At 33.5% G+C, this 19,699-nt stretch overlaps 1 protein-coding gene and 1 long non-coding RNA gene across 6 annotated transcripts in view; one reads left to right on the top strand and one right to left on the bottom strand.

The window, feature by feature from the left end:
• Positions 1-19,699, bottom strand: part of LOC130644933 (ubiquitin-like domain-containing CTD phosphatase 1) — an 89,627-nt gene that overhangs the window by 23,156 nt on the left and 46,772 nt on the right. For both annotated transcript variants that reach the window (XR_008982641.1, XM_057450724.1), the window contains exons 2-10: positions 18,688-18,854; positions 18,378-18,469; positions 18,127-18,218; positions 17,710-17,825; positions 17,147-17,245; positions 7,028-7,065; positions 5,912-6,010; positions 4,706-4,819; positions 3,949-4,076 (exon numbers count right to left, since the gene is read on the bottom strand). Coding sequence is in view for 1 of the 2 variants with exons in the window: in XM_057450724.1 (XP_057306707.1) it covers positions 3,949-4,076; positions 4,706-4,819; positions 5,912-6,010; positions 7,028-7,065; positions 17,147-17,245; positions 17,710-17,825; positions 18,127-18,218; positions 18,378-18,469; positions 18,688-18,847 (938 nt within the window). In the remaining variant the exon portion in view is untranslated. The remainder of the gene's footprint in view (positions 1-3,948; positions 4,077-4,705; positions 4,820-5,911; positions 6,011-7,027; positions 7,066-17,146; positions 17,246-17,709; positions 17,826-18,126; positions 18,219-18,377; positions 18,470-18,687; positions 18,855-19,699) is intronic.
• Positions 7,451-18,959, top strand: LOC130644935 (uncharacterized). 4 transcript variants are annotated; one of them, XR_008982645.1, is made up of 3 exons: positions 7,451-8,984; positions 14,018-14,131; positions 17,088-18,959. It is a non-coding gene; the product is annotated as an uncharacterized LOC130644935 (long non-coding RNA). The 4 variants fall into 4 exon arrangements; XR_008982643.1 differs by lacking the exon at positions 7,451-8,984 and adding an exon at positions 11,086-11,756; XR_008982644.1 differs by lacking the exon at positions 7,451-8,984 and adding an exon at positions 11,086-11,761.

The following is a 19,699-nucleotide window of genomic DNA, read 5'->3' as shown; positions in this document are numbered from 1 at the left end:
AGGCTACGATATATATGAGTGACCCAGTGTGACCCCTAGCTAACAAAAACTACAACGAGACAGATACAGCCAGCTTTTTGACAATTTTTAATTTGGTTTATAAGAAATGTAGGTAGCTCCGCCCTGGTTAGTTAAATAAAGTTTCTAGCAAACACAAAATAAGAAATTTTGGAATTGTTTTTTTTAATTTAGAGCTAGCTAGGTATCTGTTTAATGAGCATGAAACTATTACTTTAGAAAAAAACCCATTGTTTTCTTTACTGTGTTTAATGAGCTACATTATTTTGGCTGTACCAGTAGCTATATAAATCTTGAATGACATGCTAGCAATCCCTCTTTGATCAGCACTGTGATATTTTTAAGACAATATTAAAACTTGTGATGTAACTAACTACCAAAATAAAGTTTCTTTCTCTTTTGACTGCCAACTTTTTATGATGAGTGTACCCCACAACTTGAAGCAATTAAATTAATAACCAAGTTTAGGTCTTGAACCTTCATAATATACAATCTTATGTCAATACTGAGTGTCCTTTCTTTAAATAATTGTAAAATCAATATATGGCACCAGTTTAAAAAGTAAAAATACAAAGGAAAAAGTGAATAATTCTCTTCGTACTGCATGTTTTTCTTAGCAAATGCCTTACGCTCTGCGGGGGATATAAAAATTTGTCCCTACAAGCGCTTCGCTAGTGCCCAGACCTGCGCGGTATGAAACTCCGTAACCACAGGAATTTAATTGACGTCAGCAAGGACCCCTTCAAAGGACAAATTTTTTTTTTTAGAAATTTGTTTAATTGTTGCCTCTACTGTGTAGGGCTTGAATAGCTGATCAAAATAATGTATAGGATGATATATTTTTGACGAAAGCCTAAGGAGATATCAGGGTTTAAAAATTTTGCTGACGTCAGCAATCGCCCGCCAAATTACAAAATTTTTTTTTAAGATATTTCGATACCTGCTGCCTTCCTCGTATAGATCTTAAAGCGCTGATCAAGAAAATGTATATCCTATACATTTTCTTGATCAGCGCTTTAAGATCATGCATTTTTGACAAACGGTTGCAGATATATTAGGGTTTAAAGGTTTTTTGATGACGTCATCAACCCGTACATTCCGAAACGGATTTGGGGACTCAGGTTTGGGAAACTAACCCAAATTGGTCCCAGGTGGTCCCTAGTTACCCACGCGGTGAAAAATCATTGACGTCACCACCTCGTTTCCAAGTTATTTGCCCTCAAAGTTTTAAGTGCACTGTAATGGCTTCATTAATTTAATATAGGATATTGACGTTAAGGTGGTGTTATTGACGTCGCGCCGTAACGTCAGAAAATTTAACATATTAGACACAAATTTTTCGGTTACTTCAACGAAAATTTCGGTAAGATTAAAGGTTTCGGTAAGATTAAAGGAAAATGAACATATCCACTTTGCCTGTTACAGACACACAGAACTGGCGTATTATTATATAGACTAGTCAATAAAGCCCGTGGAGAAATCCACTTAGGCAAAAGGTCAATAAAATAAAGTTGTTTTAGATATTTTGCCGACGTCAGCAGTGAAGAAAATTCGCGAAATTTGTTTGTTCTTTGTCTGTAATGTGTAGAAGTTGAAACGCTGGTCAAAATAATGTATAGGATCATATGTTCTCGACGAACGCCTAAGGAGATATCAGGGATTAAAAAATTTGCTGACGTCAGCAATGACCCGTCAAAACCCAAAATATCTTTTTTTGAAATTTGTATACCTGTTGCCTTCATCGTATAGATCTTTAAATGCTAATCAAGAAATTGTATAAGATCATGTACTTTTGATAAACGGTTGCAGATATATTAGGGTTTAAAGGTTTTTTGATGACGTCATCAACCGTACATTCCGAAACGGATTTGGGGACTCAGGTTTGGGAAACTAACCCAAATTGGTCCTAGGTAGTCCCTAGTTATCCATGCGGTGAATAATCATTAACGTCACCACCTCGTTCCCAAGTTATTTGGCCTCAAAATTTTAAGTGCATTGTAATGGCTTCATTAATTTAATATAGGATATTGACGTTAAAGGAGTGTTATTGGCGTCGCGCCGTAATGTCATAATATTTAACATTTGAGACACATATTTTCGCAACTTTAAAGAAAATTTCGGCAACATCAAAGGAAAATGACGATATCCACTATGACCATCACATACACTCCGTATTATTATATAAGATGAACAGGTGGTATTGTAAAGCCTAGCCGATTCTACGAAGAAGTTATTCAAATGACAAACTACGATTGTACAATGTCTTCGAAATATAAAGATAACATTTAAAATCCTGTTACAACAGAAAGCTGCTGACGACAATAAAATCTGTAACATGTGCAAGAAAGTGCTTTTAAAGAAATCTAACAGAGATCGTCATGTAAGAGATTTTCAACTTGTAATACTGGACTTAATGAAGAGCCTGCAACAATGGTTGTTATTCCGAATTACGAAGTGGATAACCAAATCGAAAGTAAAAACCAAATTAATATTACAGAAGAGGAACAAGAGCCATCTGTTCTGACAACAAGCACCAATGCAAATGAAAACGAAATTATAATTGAAGAGGAACTAAGCCAATCAACATCTTCAACGACCAATCTTTTCACAGTAAACAATACCAATGAAGAGGCATTGTTCCCGAAACATTTCTTTCAAACAACTTTAAGTTTTACCTACGTGCTTCGTTTTATCTCCTGATGAAATATTAGATACATATGTTGAAGTTAACGAAAAAAATGCAGTTGGTTAAACATGTCTATGATGTATTGCTTCAAAAAGCTAGGATGTAGAACCTTACACTTTTTCAACTTCTTCTTGTTAACATTTGTTTTTTGTGTTTAGAATTTGCAAGATTACAACTGAGGTTTTATTGGAATTCTTTCAATCCTTGAACGCTCATAGTTATGGAATTCGTTTCTCGGTGGCATTTTCAAGATGTCTCAAGACGTGTTTTGGCAAAAATGACGTACTAAGGCATCTTTAGATCGCAAAATAAAAACTCAAAATTTCAAGACAAAAGTTGTCAATATAACAAAGTTATGGAATTAGTGTTAACGGAATTAGTCTTCTCACAGTGCTCCTTAAACTGCTAGCGTTTATTTTGTTCCTATTATGAAGTTGCATAAACATGTTGTATTTAGTTTGACGTTTGTAAAAGGAACCTATCATGTTACGAAAAACCTGTCTCCTATTCTGAGTGTAATTTGCATTACCCCGAATATCTAATCCATGCTTACTCTTTAAATTATTTTTCCGGTAATCCAATTCAAATTCTTGATTATTCGATAATCTTAATAGATTTCAACATGCGCAAATGATAGAATGTTATTATAATAGCAATCGCTACGTGTAACCTAGAAGGCTCTGTTTATCTATCCTACTAGGTGTAACATACCCATGACGTTGTTGCTTTGCACGGACAAAAATTTCAGTTTATTCCGATAAGCAATAAGAAATTGAAATTCTAATCAAATTTTAAGCATCATAAAAATTTTCAAATCTAGAACAAAAAGTCGAGCCTTGGAATATTTTTAATCTAACCTCGTTTTCAACCTTGTTAAGAAATATAAAAAACGCACAACAGCAAACGTTAAATATATATCTTTGCACGTGCGCTCCACTTATACGGTTTTTTTTCGCAGAAGACTATAATACAGCTCTGTATTTAAATTAAACAGAAGCGCTACAAAGAAGCTTTGCGCTACAAAGAAGCTTTAAATTACAATTATGTTTAAATATGCATTACATGCGAGATAATATATCGAATTTTTCTTCCACTCAAACTCTTGTGGGGTACATCACAACTTACAGCAAAAAAATCACATGTTTCTAAAATTACATAGCTAGCACAGAAGATTTTACTACAACAAATAAATACAATAAACACAAATACAATAAACACAAATAAATGTAGATCTCCACTCTTACTTTTCCCATTGAGAATGATTTAAAGTCTCAAAATCTTCCACATCCTTTATTTTCAGTAAGTATCTAGATAATTTTAAAAGTTCTCTATCCGTGTCTCTGTTTGCATGAGCGTTTTTGAAAGGTCGTATCTAAAATAAATATAAAAGGAAGAAAAATAAGTTAATTATCTTCTGAATGAACAGAACAGAAGAAAAAAAACATGTACATAACGGCTTAAAAAAACGAATAATATCAAAGGAAACTTTTACAATGAAAATATATTATTAAAAAAAAAACAAAAAAAAAAACAAAAAAAAACAAAAAAAAACAGAAACAACGATTCATCATCACCTGTGCACATATTTTGAATTCAGATTATTTTTTTAAATTTTTTTGAAAGGTTATCTCCTAAATAACAGCTATAAAAACGTTTTGAACAATGCGATAAAAACGACAAAACAAAACAATAGCAACAACAATAAAAACATGTAGAATATATCATGTACGTAAAAATCTTTTCAGTATCTTATAACGTTTTCTTAACAAAACCTAAAATTTCGTAAAATTTGTAATTTCGGCTTAGTGACTAACACTTTTTTACTGAACAAAATTTTTTGCCAAGTTCTTCTACCGGCCAACCCTTTTTGCTGTGTTTATGTTTTACCGACTAAGATTTTTACTGATTTTTCTTGTAGTAGTAAAATAAAAAACAAAGTGTCACTGTTTTTGCCGAGAATGCATGATCCATTAGTAAATCTTAAATACAATAACTAACAACCTTTAATCCCGACGAGGGGTTCATCAAAAAGTTTCGCCGTAAGTCGTCGAATATTATTGAATTTTTACTTGAGTATTGTGAATATTTTCCCCATATGACAGCCAATGGTTTCGTCTAAATAAAAAAATAAAAAACGTACGTACTAAAAAAATATAACATGCGTTATGTTAGTTTAACTTGGCCGTATTAAAATAACAAAAATATTCATAGTTACAGAGCATTTTATCGACTAAAGATTTTTGCAGTAAACTAGGAATACCTATACTCTTTTAAAAAAGAGGTCAGGTTAAGCCACGGGGACGGGGACACGAGACAATTTTTTCAAGCGATAGTAACAAAATTAAAGTTTTTACTATCGCCCAAAAATTTTGATGTGTCGCCACATCTGTGCAAATGCAACATTTTTATCAAAACAAAACGAAAACATTGTTTATTTCCATGGCAACAGTTTTCAAAAAGGAAATGCAAAACTATTTCTAAAAACATAAAAATGGGAAGACGTGGAATATACAAAAGGCAAGAAAAAAAGGAAAAATGAACGCAAATGGATTAGACTGTGGATGTAACGAAGAAATGAAGATGGAGCATACCATAAAATTTTCCAGGGAACTAATACGGGAAGATTCTAAAGGTTTTCGAGATTACATAAGAATTGATAAAGCTCAATATGATGAATTTGTTGAACATTTAAGACCCCATTTAACAAAAGAAGACACGATAATGCGTGAATGTATCAAACATCAGAAAGACGTACATTGGTTTGATTCTCTTGATCTTCAGTACTATTGTCTTGTTTTTGACTTTTGATTATTCCGCTAAAAACATTCAGCGTAAAAGTGTTGCATCAGAATTTCTGCAAAGTGGCGAGACGGAGAATATTCATACGCATAACCTTTTTTGTTGTTGCTGGTAACGTTTTTTTGCTACATACAACATTTTTCTGTTGCCGGTAACAAGATACAAATCAAATCGATTTGATTTTGTATCTTGTTACTGGCAATAAAATTAATGTTGCGAGTAACAAAAAAAATGTTGTGAGCAACAAAAAGCTTCTCTGGTGATACAAGTTAACATTTTTAGGCGATAGTAATTAACATAAATTTGTTACTATCGCCTGAAAATATTGTCTTGTGTCCCGTGGCTTTAACTTTTTTAAAAATTTTGATGTCGATCAACAGATCAAAATTCCAACGTGTCCTTACTTACCTCGACTACGCCATATTTTTCAGTATGAACCGTGATCATTGCTCCGCTATCCAACATGAACGAGAGTTTGTAATTTCCATTGTTTGAAACACCTAATTCCTGAGAAAGAAGAAAATAGTTTCAACCCCGGTTTCCATTTACGCCGTCTCAACAGTCTCAGCAGTAAAAATTCAAAAAGCGCTCTCATCTTGAACGTTGAAAGCTACGACTGTGAAGACTTAAATAGAAACCGTCCGTAAAATTAAAGTTCTTTCCTCCCTACAGCTACGTTCCCATGCACGTAATTTTTGACGTAAGAGCTTACGGAAAATTTCTACGCAAATCCTTACGTAAAATTACTGCTTACGGAATGGTTTGTTCACATGTCGTATAATTTTGTTCACATGTACGGAAAGATTTTGCGTCATGTAAATATTTCAAAACATTATTCAATATGGCGGCGTTTAATAACTATCATGTTTTGGCTGCAGCACTAGTGAATCTGAGAAGACGTGGTCGCCGAAAAGGAAAAGTGACATTAAAAAGAAAAGAAAAAAAAGAACCTGTGTGAGAACCACCATTTTGGACAGGCAAACTGCTTTCCATGCATTCTTTTTTATGTCATTTCGATGGAATTCTTTATGTCCTTCATCATAAAGGACAGTATATAATTGTACAGAAACACTTAAATCCTCTTCATCGATCATTTTCAAAAAGTTTGAAATCTAACTCCTAAATTAAATAATTATATTCAAATTCAAATTGTTTTAAAATTCGAACGTGATTGCGCAATTTTTTCCTTTCTTCTTTTGGCTTACAGACAGTTTCTTAGGAGCAAAAATTTTTGCTCGTAAGAAAACCGCAAGAGCTTACGCAGCACGTAAGACCTTAAATAATTTACGTAGGTGGTGTCACATGTTACGTCAAATTTTTACGTAACGTAAGAGAATGAATGAACTTTTCCCCTTATGTAAGCTCTTACGTCAAAAATTACGTGCATGTGAATGTAGCTTAAGAGTTTTAGGGCGTGGTTTCCCAAAACGCCCCAATGTGCAGCTGCATCTGCTTCCTTTTCACTCAAAATAGGAAAAAATGAAACCGATCATTGTTTTAACCACGTGATACCAACAATTGTACCTGCATCTTTGCTTTGATCCATTTCATGCCTGTGGCAGCTTAAAAAATAAAACGAAGCAAAGTAAATATCTACGACAGCTACTTTACAAAATACCACACAAACACTGACAGAGTCCCGCAAACACATTCTCACAAAAAACATTGTCGTGGCCTACGGTAAAATAATTATTAGTTGCGTACGAAAAATTTAAGCAAGCCGCGTTCACATTTTAGTAAATTTTCGTCTTACGACCAAAAGTTCATTCAGTCTCACCTACTTAAGGGTCCGTAAGCTTCTTACGTTACGTAAAAAATACGAAAACATCCTTAAGCCGCATTCATATGCACGTAAATTTTTACGTAAGGGCTTACGGAATGGCTGGTGCTCATTCATTCTCTTACGTTACGTAAAATATTTCCGTATATGTGACATGTTTAACGGAAAGTACGTAAACTCTTACGTATTATCCGTTACGTTAGGTACGTTCCTTTCGTACGTTCCGCTGGTAAGAAACTGTACGTACGCTAAAAGAAGGAAAATATAAGAAAAAAAATGCGCAATAGCATTCGATTCTATATTCGAAAGTCTACAAAATCTTCAGTTAAAACAAAAACAAAGTAAAATCAAAATGTCTTTGTATAAGGAGTTTATAAATACCTTAAATATATTAATTTTCGCGCGTAGGAAATTTCGCGATTTGCGAATTTTTTTGAAAATAGATTTTTCGCGAGTATTAAATTTCGTGAATTGACAAATTTAACCTATTTCGCGTGTACATAATTTCGCGATTTTTTATTTTTGATATTTCTAAGAAAGACGAAAAAACACAAATAATTGGAGCAGATGTGTAACTTTATGTAAATATTCTTAATATTTTCTCTGGGTATATGATTAAATCACTAAAATACATCTTCGAAAATATTTCTATGTTCTTCATATTCTTCTTCCCGTTCGCTGTCAACATCACTGTCTTCAATGTAGTGAGTCAAGCCATCTGCTAACTGATCTTTATTGTTTGTGATCGTTTCACTAATATCAAATTATCCTTCATTACGAACCAATGGGTCAAGCTCATGCAAAGGATCAAGAGCTTCTAGCTACCCATTTTAATTCCATCAGTGATACCAGCCCTTTCCCAACCTTTAAAGATAACTTCTTTTCCTGATGATGATGTCATTTCCTTATACAACTTAATAATCCATTTCGCTTAAAGAGGTTTTAGTATCGATAATTGCAAAGGTACTTTAATACTTCCTATCTTTGCCACTGTTAACACCATCGGTAATCTCATTCGTAAACCATTCAGTGAACAGCTTCTTTAAGTAAGCTTTGGCGTACCCGTTTACGGTCAGATCGAGAGGGTGAAACAAATTGGTCATATTGGCTGGTACTTTTGTGAAAAATATATGTTTTTTTTTTAGAAGATTCTGAACAGCATCAGTTGTTTGACCTTTGAAAACATTCCTGACTACCAAACCAGAATGATTCGCTGCTAAGCCGAGTTTCTTCCTTTCGGTTTGAAAATACGGGATGACGTACCAAAGTGCGGGGATATCAAATCATTTTTCAACCGAAGTCACCATACAGTGAAAGAAAATAATTCAGAGCATGCAACATTTACAAAGGCTTGACAATTATGTAAAGCCAAGGAATTTGAGAACAAATGTACATGCCTCACAGATCGAAACAGACGTTGAATCAAACAAAGAAAACGAAAGCGATGAAATGCCAGAGGGGAAATTGAATTTACGACTACAATTGCAACCATCGTCAAACCAAAGATGTATCAAAGCCTCCAAGCAACGGAAAAAGAAGAGCCAGCAAGGGTTGTACAAAAGTAGAAGAAGAGGTGGAGGTCCTTAGGTCTATTGCTGTAGCTACGACACAGAATGAATACGACTTCTTTGGTGATCATGTGGCGAGTAAGCTACGAAAATTAGGGAGGATTTTAAACGAGGATTCAATGGTCATGTTTACGTGAGTTATGTAAAAGATTTACGTATATGTAAATAAAAATCTACGTAACATGTGAACAAAACCTCACGTAAGAAATTATACGTACAGTTGACTCTCTCTAATCCGAATCTTTCTATAATTTGAACGAATTTAAAGTCACCATCAATTTTCGTTAAGACACTCTTATAATTTACTTTCTATGATTCGAATTTCTGTAATCCGAAAACCTCTATAATCCGTACATTTAAGGTCCCCTCCACCAAATCCCCTCTGTAATTCGAATTTTTGGCTGTGCCAAAGATGAACAGATGCATTTTTAATCTCAAAAGTTTTTCAGAATTTCAAAAACATAATGAGAGAAATTTTAACAACACACAGCAAACACTGTTGCGTGCAACATCAGCCATTATAGAGGTGGTTGAAAAAGTTTTACAGTCTGATGAGGGGAAAAAGCCCTTGAATTCGAAAGATGTTGTCATGAATTGTCTTGATGCAATAACATTACTCGGGTCAGTCAATACAGACCTAAATAATAAAAGAAAACAAAATCTTTGCACCTCTTTGAACCCTCAATACAGGGTTCTATGTAACCCGAGTAGACCATGCAATGAATTTCTGCTTGGGGGTGATTTACAAAAGGGTATCTGAGAAGACCAGGGAGCCTCGAAGCTTGCCTTGTCCTCATCCAGTACATACAACTACAACAATAGCAGGAAATATCAATCATATCCTTATGTTGGAAGGTTTAGTAAAATCCCTAGCTCAACGACAACATCCAGGAAAGATAACCAGAATTTTTTAGAGAAGGGCAAGAAACCATAACAAAGTCATCGGAAGGCCTTCAACAGAAGCAGGAAATAACTGCAGCCCTCAATGTAAGTACCTATATCTCAACCTTAAAACTAAGTTAGCTAAAAATGTTAAAAATTTCCAGGCAGTGCTATTTCTAGATGTTTGCCTGCATGGAAAGAATTGACATCAGACCATGAGGTGTTGTCAACCGTTTCTGGTCTAAAAATAGATTTTGAGGAACCACCAGGACCTGGTAATGCTGAAAGCATGAACTGTTCTTTCTCTGCTGATGAAAACAAATTTATCAAATCAGAGATCACCAGGTTACTTAAAAAAGGAGTAATCATACAAAGTTATCATGTAGCTGGAGAGTTTATATCCCCTATTTTTGTCACTCCAAAGCCTGGTGGTTCATTCAGACTCATTTTGAATTTAAAAATGTGCCATATATACATTTTAAAATGGACATATTTCTTCAATTTTTAAATTAGTTACAAAAAACTGCTTTATGGCAAAAATTGATATCAAAGATGCTTATTACTCTGTTCATATAGATGACGATTATCAAAAATTCTTAAAGTTTTATTATGATGGTGTGTTATACCAGTTCACTTGTCTCCCTAATGGTTTGTGTTCTAAACCACGAAAATTTACGAGGCTTCTTAAACCACCTCTTGCTGTCTTAAGATCATCCCAGTGCTTGGTTTCAGGTTATATTGATGACCTTATTACCATGCACAAGTCTGACAATGGCTGCTTTGTAAAAATAACGAGAATTGTATCTTTATTAAGAGAATTGGGATTTTCTGTACATCCCGATAAATCACATTTTCTCCCCACTCAAACCTTAAAATACCTTGGTTCAATCATCGATTCAGTCAATATGAGAGTGTATTTAACTGACTCAAAAAAGAAAAAAACCAAGGAATATTGTCAAGAACTTCTGTCTGCTACTAACAAAGTTAGTCTAAGGGAAATTGTCCAGCTTCTTAGTATCTTCAGCTCTAGCTTCCATGCTGTGTTATTTGGAAAACTTCATTATAGAGATTTAGAACGCCTGAAGATGGCAATTTTGATTCATACACTACTTTGTCTGCTAATGCAATAGCAGCTATACAGTGGTGGTGTGACAATATTACCTCGTCATACAGTCCTATCTCATTTAGTAACCCCACCATGACTATTTCCACTGATGCTTCTAAGCTTGGGTGGGGTGCAGTATGTTCTAACTCACAAACTGTTCGCTTATTCTCACATGTTGAGTCTGAGCAGCATATAAATGTATTAGAGCTGAAAGCTATTCTTTTTGGACTGAGGTCATTATGTGACCCAGTTTTCAACACCCACATCAAAGTATTGTGTGATAATACAACAGCTGTACATTGCATAACCAACATGGGTAGTTGTCGTTCTATCCCTTGTGACATTGCTGTCAAGCATATTTGGGATTGGGCCATTAGACATGACAATTGGCTTACTATCTCACACATTCCTGGGCTTCTTAATGTTGAAGCTGATATGGAATCTAGGAAGCACGAAATTAAAACAGAATAGGAATTGAGTGAAAAGATCTTTCTTGACATTGTTTCACACTTTTAATTTTTCCCTGATCTTATATATTAATTCCCTTGCGTGAGTAAAACTGTGAGTCCACGACACGGAAATCACGGGTCACTTTCTTATGACGTGGCTGTACGCTAAAATTTAACTAAAAAGATTAGGGATGTACTTCATAGAAATCGCACATAAGCTGTAAATATATAACCCGCTGCTAATAATGATATATGTTAGCATATATATATAGGTATCGCTACATATGAAACGGTATTAGATATTCACAAAGCATACGGACTGTTAAATGAAGTTCCCAGCATAAAACGGAAGTTGTGTTTACGAAAAAGATGGCTGTTCTTTTTGAGTATTCTCTACTCTTTCATTCAAAATAAATCTTTAAAAAAACATTTGAAGAAGAGCATGGTTTTATAAATTAATCATAGCAAGGTTCTGTAAGGTTTTTTCATGTTTTATTTTCAGTTTTGATTATATTATTGTTGCCAGACATGTTTTATAGCTAGCATCATAAAAAGCCAACCACCACCAACAACTAGCTAGCTAGATAGGAATATATATATATATATATGTAGCCATGTTCTTTATACCTAGCTAAGTCTCCAGTTTATATTTAAGTGACTAGCTATTAGCTGCTGTAGCTAGCTAATGCTAGCTTTAAACTAAAGATTCCCAGTATATATATTCCCACAAAACCCATCAAACGTTATTAACCCTGAAGACTTTACACATTTTCCTGTTTTTTTTTGGTTTGCGAAGTTCTTTTTCTCCAAATATTCTGAAAATAAAGTTCAGAAATTACTTATTTTTAAAATGTAAATTTAATTTGTTTCAAATTGTGGTTTTGACATTTTCATGTAAGAATTTGTGGGCAAAAACCTTAATCAGCATGCTAAAAGAACTGACTTTTCTTAATTTAGAATTACTAAACACAACCATTTTCTTACATTTAGTGTAAACTTTTGTGCGTATGGCTTATATTTAATACACCAAAAGAGCTACTTTGTTGATTTCAATTTTATACTCTTTGTAAGCTATTTTTTTCTTCTTTTTGACATTTTGAATTAACTTATTGTTGTAGAATATACATGCATATAAAAAAATGGAATTTTGCAAATTTCTGTTTTACCACTCAATTTTTACATTTTATAAGTTATTTGGAACAGAATGGTATGAAATAGACCAAAATACCTGATCTTAGTTGTTTTTATTTTACAGGCTGTGTCTGTGAAACTTTAAGGGGAACATTTGGTGTGACATATACTGATAGAACTGATTTTTGTTGTGTTAGATGTTATATCTGAACCTTTTTGACATTTTATGTTAATTTTGCGTAAGGACCATATATATATACACAGAAGAAGAATTCAATTTTACACCTTGCAAGCTTTGTTTTTCTATATTTTGTATAAATTCTTACTGGGGAGGACTCGGTGCAATATATCGAAATGACTGATCCTTCTCGATTTAAATTTGATGTGTTCTAAATCGTATATAGTTTTGGAAATTTTGTGTAAGATTTAATGGGTAAGGGCTAGATGCAATATGTCAAAAAAACTTTTTTTGTTGAATCAGAAGCACTCCCTACAACCATTCTTTTTTTTACAGTTTGTGAAGCTTTTGTGAGGAAAAAGTGTATGCAATATTATCGAAATAACTGATTTTTGTTGCAAACTGTCTTTCTTAGGCATTTTGGATTAAAATATTGTTTTAGAGGGCATATGCAGTAGATATATGTACCGAAATAATTAAATTTTGCAAACTTTGATTTTGTGACAGAATACTATGTGAGATTTGAAATTTTGTTTACTTTATTGATGGTAAAACAGCATGCAAATTGCTAAAAGGACTTTATTAATTTTAGATTTAAACACCGTTTTTTGTTGGCATTTTGTCTAAAGTTTGGTGAGGAAGGACCATATGCATTATATCAAAAAACGTTTTATTGCAATATAATTTAACCTTGCAATCCCTTTGTAACATCTTAGATAAAAATTTCTACTTAGGCAAAATTTATTGTTTATTTTTCGCATTTTGTGTCAACCTTTGGCAGGGTTTGCAATAAACTAACTGATTTTAACATATACAATGAGAGAGATTTGTGTTTGACATTGATCAGCTTTTTTGTATATATGTGGCGTTTTGAGTGGTTGAAATTTTATGGGTGAGATGTATGTTGAAATGCTTTTAAAAACTTTTTTCCGAATAATTTTCGCATTTGTCAGATGGTCAGAGCAAGTAATTTTAGTAGATTTAGATTTTAAATGTCACATATATACTGCAGTGGTTGAAAATCTTTAATTTTTTTGGTCATTTATATAATAATGCAGATGTAAGATGCGCACTGCTGTATTGTTTGTTTTTTGATGGACATATATCTGCTACATAAATTAAATGGAATACAGTGGATTCTTCCACGGGAAACAGCTAGTATTGATTTATTTGCGAGTAGAATCAATACTCAACTGGCTACATTTGTTTCATATCAGCCAGACCCTTGTGCTACACATGTAAATGCTTTCACTATTAATTGGCATGGTCAAAAAGTCTATTGCTTTCCGCCTTTCGTCTGTGTATGTGCAGTTGTTCAAAAAGCAATTCAGGACAAAATTGAAGGCTTGGGCAAACTAATTATGGTATCCATTACTTCTCCAGGTTGCTGTTACAAATCCTAATGTAACTTTACCTTCTAGGGAGCAGCTATTTCTTCCAAATCAACCGTCGTTACTTCATCCACTACACAAGAACCTGGAGCTTCTTGCAGTGTTGATTCGAACCTGATTGTGCAACTTGAGGTTTCTGACAAGGTAAAGTCTTTGCTTATTAAATCATGGACTTCTGGAACAAAAAAGCAATATGCACCCTCCCTATGGTGGTGTTTTATGCTTGGAAGTAGGATATTTGGGGGGCCAGGCCGATCTCACATGGGGGAACCTATAGGGGAAAATAATTCTAATCAAACTGCACTGTGCTTGTTTAATTTGGTGAATTTTTGTTCGCCTCTCCTTTAAGTAGGTGAAAATGAATGAAATTTGGGTCAGAAGACGAAAAATTACTTAAAATGTAAACGCGGCTTAAGTGTTAAAAAATCTAAATGTTTACGACCAAAAACTGTATAACTTATTGCAGAAAATCGACGAATCACTTTATTAACAACTCAGAAAATTAACGCGGTTTGTCGAAATTATGCATTTCTGGGACATAAAATTATTGCAGTTTTCCAAAAAATTACTTTTTCGTTACATGAAATTAACGCAGTCAAAATTCAAGTATTTCTTGTTCAGTTTCTTCTATTTTCTTTTAAAAAATAAAAATTGAAATCGATCACTTCACCACTCCTCCCTTCTTGAACGGCGCCAACCACCCCAGCTGCCTTTTAGCCATTAAGAATCGTTTTACGCCTTTCATTTTTTAAGTGGTAATCTTTGTCATCACTTTGGTGTGGATGGGTTTGAGTGTGGACAATTTGAGATCAACTTTGATGATTATCATATCTTTCTCTTGGTCAATTTGTAGCCCCATTTGTTATCGTGTTTGTAAAATAATCTCTGAAGGCAGCTTTTTCCATGCTTTGGAAAGAGCCGTTTGTGGTCAGATCAAAAGGTTAGAGCAAATGGGTTAAATTCTTTGGCACCATGGTCGTAACAAGGTTGTAATTGTCCAGCGTACCTGCGATTGTTGACCTCTAAAAGCATCCTAAATTAATAAAGCATTTTGATTGGCAAGCCCATTTCTTCTTTTACCTCCTTTAGTTATTTCAGTGATTCTTTTTTGTTACTCTAGTGACTTTTGTTGTAAGATAGGAAAATCCATCTGGAAATTCCACAAAAGGAAGTAATCTTGCCATTTTGCTATAAAGAAAGGTGCTAAATTTTCTGCAAAGGTTAAATCAGTGTCACCGAAGTCGTCTTCACTCAAGCATACTCAAGCAAGGTGGATTAGAGATAATCATAACAATGACAATAAAATGGCAGATCTCTAGGTCAATAGAAGTCATGAAAAACTATGTCGAAAAAGTTGCCTGTCCGGAATGTGGCGAGTATTCAGACGATTCAACGGGAAGAGGAGGAGAGTGATGGTAAAACTAGATGCACAATAAATATCAAATAAAACGTAGAAAGAAATGTCTTGTTCTTATTAAATACCTTTTTAATTTTTTTTCCTTGTTAAACTATTTCTACTCTTTATACACAAAATTAACGTTCATGAAATTAATGTATCACAACGGGGATATGAAATTAGCGCGGCATAAAATTAACGCCGTAAGGGGGAAACCGCGTTAATTTGATGATTCGTTAACCTCCTGTTATAAGGTAAAACAAGGTTGGGTGGTAAGTGATTGCCAGGAAATATGTTTTAACGGCCGGTAAAGCCTCTTAGTGTGGTGTTCACTGCGCTTCCCAAGGCGCTTGAAAATTCGAGAAAAAATTGGTTATCGTGTCTTTTCGTACGTATAGCAAGCTGAAATATAGTTTTTAAGGCTGAAAAACATATTTATGTTTTTTAGGTTAACTTAAAGAAAATAGAGCAAATGGATCAAAGAACTCTCTTTTGTTCTCAAAATTTATTTTTTAATGAAAAATGTTTTCAATGAAAATACACAATTTTTTAAGAAGCAATCGAACACACACATCTGCCTTTCAAAACATGATAAACTAAACACAAAAAACTTATGAAGAATTTTCAAAAAGTCAAAAGAAAATATAGATGAAAAAGAATACGCTGCAACTAGTTTTTGGAAACATCGCCTTTTTAAAATAAAGATTTTATTCTATAAACTTCGTAAATATACTAGGAATTTGTGAAAATTGTACACAAAAATCAACCATCGACACGCAAAGATGTATAAACGTTATATTTAGGTCATGTATATGGTATGTCTAATATTTTTTAAACTCTACAGTAAAAAAAACGGATATTTTTTCTCTGATTGGCTGAAATAGCGTGCAAAAAGCTGATATTTTTTTCCTGATTGGTTAATAACTCGCTAAGTAAAGTTATTGTTTTCTTGAAAAACGAGAACTTGTCGGCAAATTTGTTCCATAATTTTTCCCTCATTAAAAACATAAATTATTTTTACGAAACAAACTAACAATCAATCATAAACATTCACAGTTAAATTATTCTTTTGTTCCGACATTAAAGTCATTTTTTAGAAAAGTGCCAATGCTCCCCACCGTACAGATCTTGAGTTTAACTGTGACTTTAGGTTAATGAGGTTATATCTATAGCGCGTTAAGGAGTTTTGTGTTTAATTTGATTGTTTAACTTAACTTATCATACATCAGCGGTACTCATTAAGCATACGAAAATATTTTTGCGAGATAAACGCAATATGGGACGATTTTCCACTACAATTGAACAATCATTAGCCGAGTATACGATTTATGCTCGGTTTATATGATAAACTAGTTATCACACATGTGTGTCGAAAAATATCGTCATATTTTTTTTCGTTTTTTAGTTCTCGCATAAAGGTCTCGTGAAATATGTAAAGGAGAACATAAACTCAAAAAATTTCTCATATATTTCTCGGCACTGTGCGATAACTACTATCTATTATTCATCCATAAGAAAAAGCATCGAGCTTTTCTGCTTCATATATTGCATCATTTATAGAACGTGCAGTTTGTTTGTATAAAATAGTATCAAAAGTTTGACGCGGAGTATGAAACACTTGTAAGCGCGTGCAAAGACAAAGGTATAAAGGTATATTTGGCTCGAAAATCTCATTTATAATTGTATACTTGCTTGAAACGTTAGGCTGGTATTGACACACACAAAAACAATTTGACGTCCTCCAAGAGCTGAAACACACTTACACCAAATCACTATATCATAGTGTGGATAGACTGCTGTGAGAAACTCGTGAAGATATGGACGCATCAATTCAAAACCATTTTCAGCCGAAGATCTATGATCTAAAACAAAACGTGTATAGAATCAAAGTAAAAAAAGATAAAAGTAAAAACGGAGGAATTTCGTAAGTGATAACAGCTTTAGTTTCGGTGAGCAGACTATAGATTTTACGTGAAAAAAAGTAAACTATCCTAAATTCTACCCTCTTTCTAAAAAAACAACGATTTTTGCAGAATAGACAGTATATTGAACTGATTTACCATCCACCTGTTTCTCAGAAATGTATGTGTGAGCGCTTGTGATTTTAAGGATTGACGATATTATTGTACTTCTTGATTTTATGATTAAAAATATTAATTAAATTTAATTTAAATTACTTAAAATATTAAATTTCTTTTTCAGGTGCGTTACTATAAAATCTGTAAGACATTTCTATCACAAACGATGGGAAATCTGACTAAATGAACAACAAAACATATTTTTAAAACCACGTTTATCATCTACGAACAGAAATATAAAGACATACCAAATAAGGTGTAATCAATATCTAACACTAATAATTTTTTCCCTTCTCTCGGTGGATTTATTTCTTCCACTTTGTATGTGTCAACTCTTTTTTTAATCTTTGCAAGAAATTCTTCTCTAAAGTAGAAGAAAAAGATTAAGAGATGACGAACTAATTAAAGTCTTCTAAATTGAAAAGCTGGACCAATTGATGTAGTCAATTTTGAGATGATTTCGAAACTGCCTTCGAAACCTCATTGTATGTAAAACGTTACTTCAACCGGAGAAACACAATACTAAAAAAAATTTTGCGAGGTCAAAAATTCGCGAAATCTACTTTTTTTATAAGAATCGTGCAAAGCTCAATTTCAAACATTTTTAAAATATTATAATATTAAATAATGGAGAAGTAGTTGGTGGAAGTATATTAATCAGGTACCGATGTTGTATGGCTACTTCTTCTTCTTCAATATCAAAATCATCCACAACATTATTGTCTGTCACCTCTTTAGGAGGCTTGATAACATTCGCCTGAAAAAACAGACACTTATTTACGAGCCAGCAGATAACTACCAACGCCGATTTCAAGTGGGTGTTTATCCATTTTAACATGTGAAAATAAATTAAGCAAATAAAGAAATCGAAAGAACGAAAAAGAATATGCGAGAAGGAACAAACAACCATATTTACCAGTGTTTCTTCTTGTGTTCCCATCATCATAATTTTCACACCTGGTTTAATGGAAAGTGCCAGCAATTTCACATCATCGCTAGGCGGTTTTCCTGAGCGAGAAAAGAGAAAATAATATGTTTAACACAGCTATTTACAGCATGTAATCCATCACCTGTGTACCTTATAGCACTAGCTTAAAAAGACATGGACTATACCTTATAGCCATGACTAAAAACGTATTTTTGATTTAATTGGTGGTATTCATGTTCGAAGTTTTGGTCGAAATCAAGAAACATAGTTAAACAATTGCATATCTATACATACATACCTCCTAATTTTAAACCGAGAAGTTTTTGTCGTTCTGGTTTAACATTTGTCTGTTTATGTATAACTTCTTTTAAGTCTTTCACAGTATTTAAGGAAGCCACATCGTCTATAACGTACTCCTTACCACTCCACTTTATCGTGATGTTTATGTTGGCAGCCATGATGTATCTAAAGAGAAGTTCATGCATGAGAACGCTGTTTTCAGACGAGGGAGGGGATTCTCTATATGGACTATTTTGGTCACTTGAGTATTATATCACGCGCTGGTCTCGTGCAAGGTTTACATTAGCACACGTCATTCAATCATTTTAAAACTCTGTCCACCTGGTTTACGCATGCGCAAAAGCGATTTTGTAACGATCACGGTTGACAATTCGATGCTGTCGCCATTATTTGAAAACTCGTTGTCTCAAATAGTTTATTTAGGATGCACCGCTTCAAACATCATATTTTTTATTAAAACCCAGGGTATAAGAACAGTTGAATTATTAATAAAAAATAGTACCCAGGTTACTATAAGCCCACAACAAACGATATTGTTGCCACGGGAACCATAATATACCATTTGTCGTTACGGGAATTATAGCAGGAATGTTTTTTAAATGGTCTATTATAAAAAAATGAAAGTATATGCACGAATTAAGAAATATTTGTGTTTGAGGATTTTTAATAAAAAACTTTAAGATATAAAAAACGATGTGTTTTTACAAAACACGAAAGTAAACGACGGTTTTTGTATGCAAGAAGAATTAGATTTTTACAAAAATAGAGTTTGATAAAACATCATCTTCATGCTTTTTGTATCGTTTTTTATTTTTATATGTTTGTTAAACATTTTAATATTATAAAATTTCATTTTGTAACATTAAATCGTGTAGTTATTGTTGCCGTTTTTATTATTTTGCACGCATGCATTTATTATAAGGACTTGCGTCTGCAATATTAGGAACGATGGCTATCAGAAACAAGTGCTTTACCAACGGTTTTGCCATACTTGCCATAGCTACTTGAGC

The sequence above is a fragment of the Hydractinia symbiolongicarpus genome, chromosome 5 (assembly GCF_029227915.1).
Source record: "Hydractinia symbiolongicarpus strain clone_291-10 chromosome 5, HSymV2.1, whole genome shotgun sequence".
In the NCBI taxonomy this organism is placed as follows: domain Eukaryota; kingdom Metazoa; phylum Cnidaria; class Hydrozoa; order Anthoathecata; family Hydractiniidae; genus Hydractinia; species Hydractinia symbiolongicarpus.
This window is presented reverse-complemented; position numbering and strand designations above follow the sequence as displayed.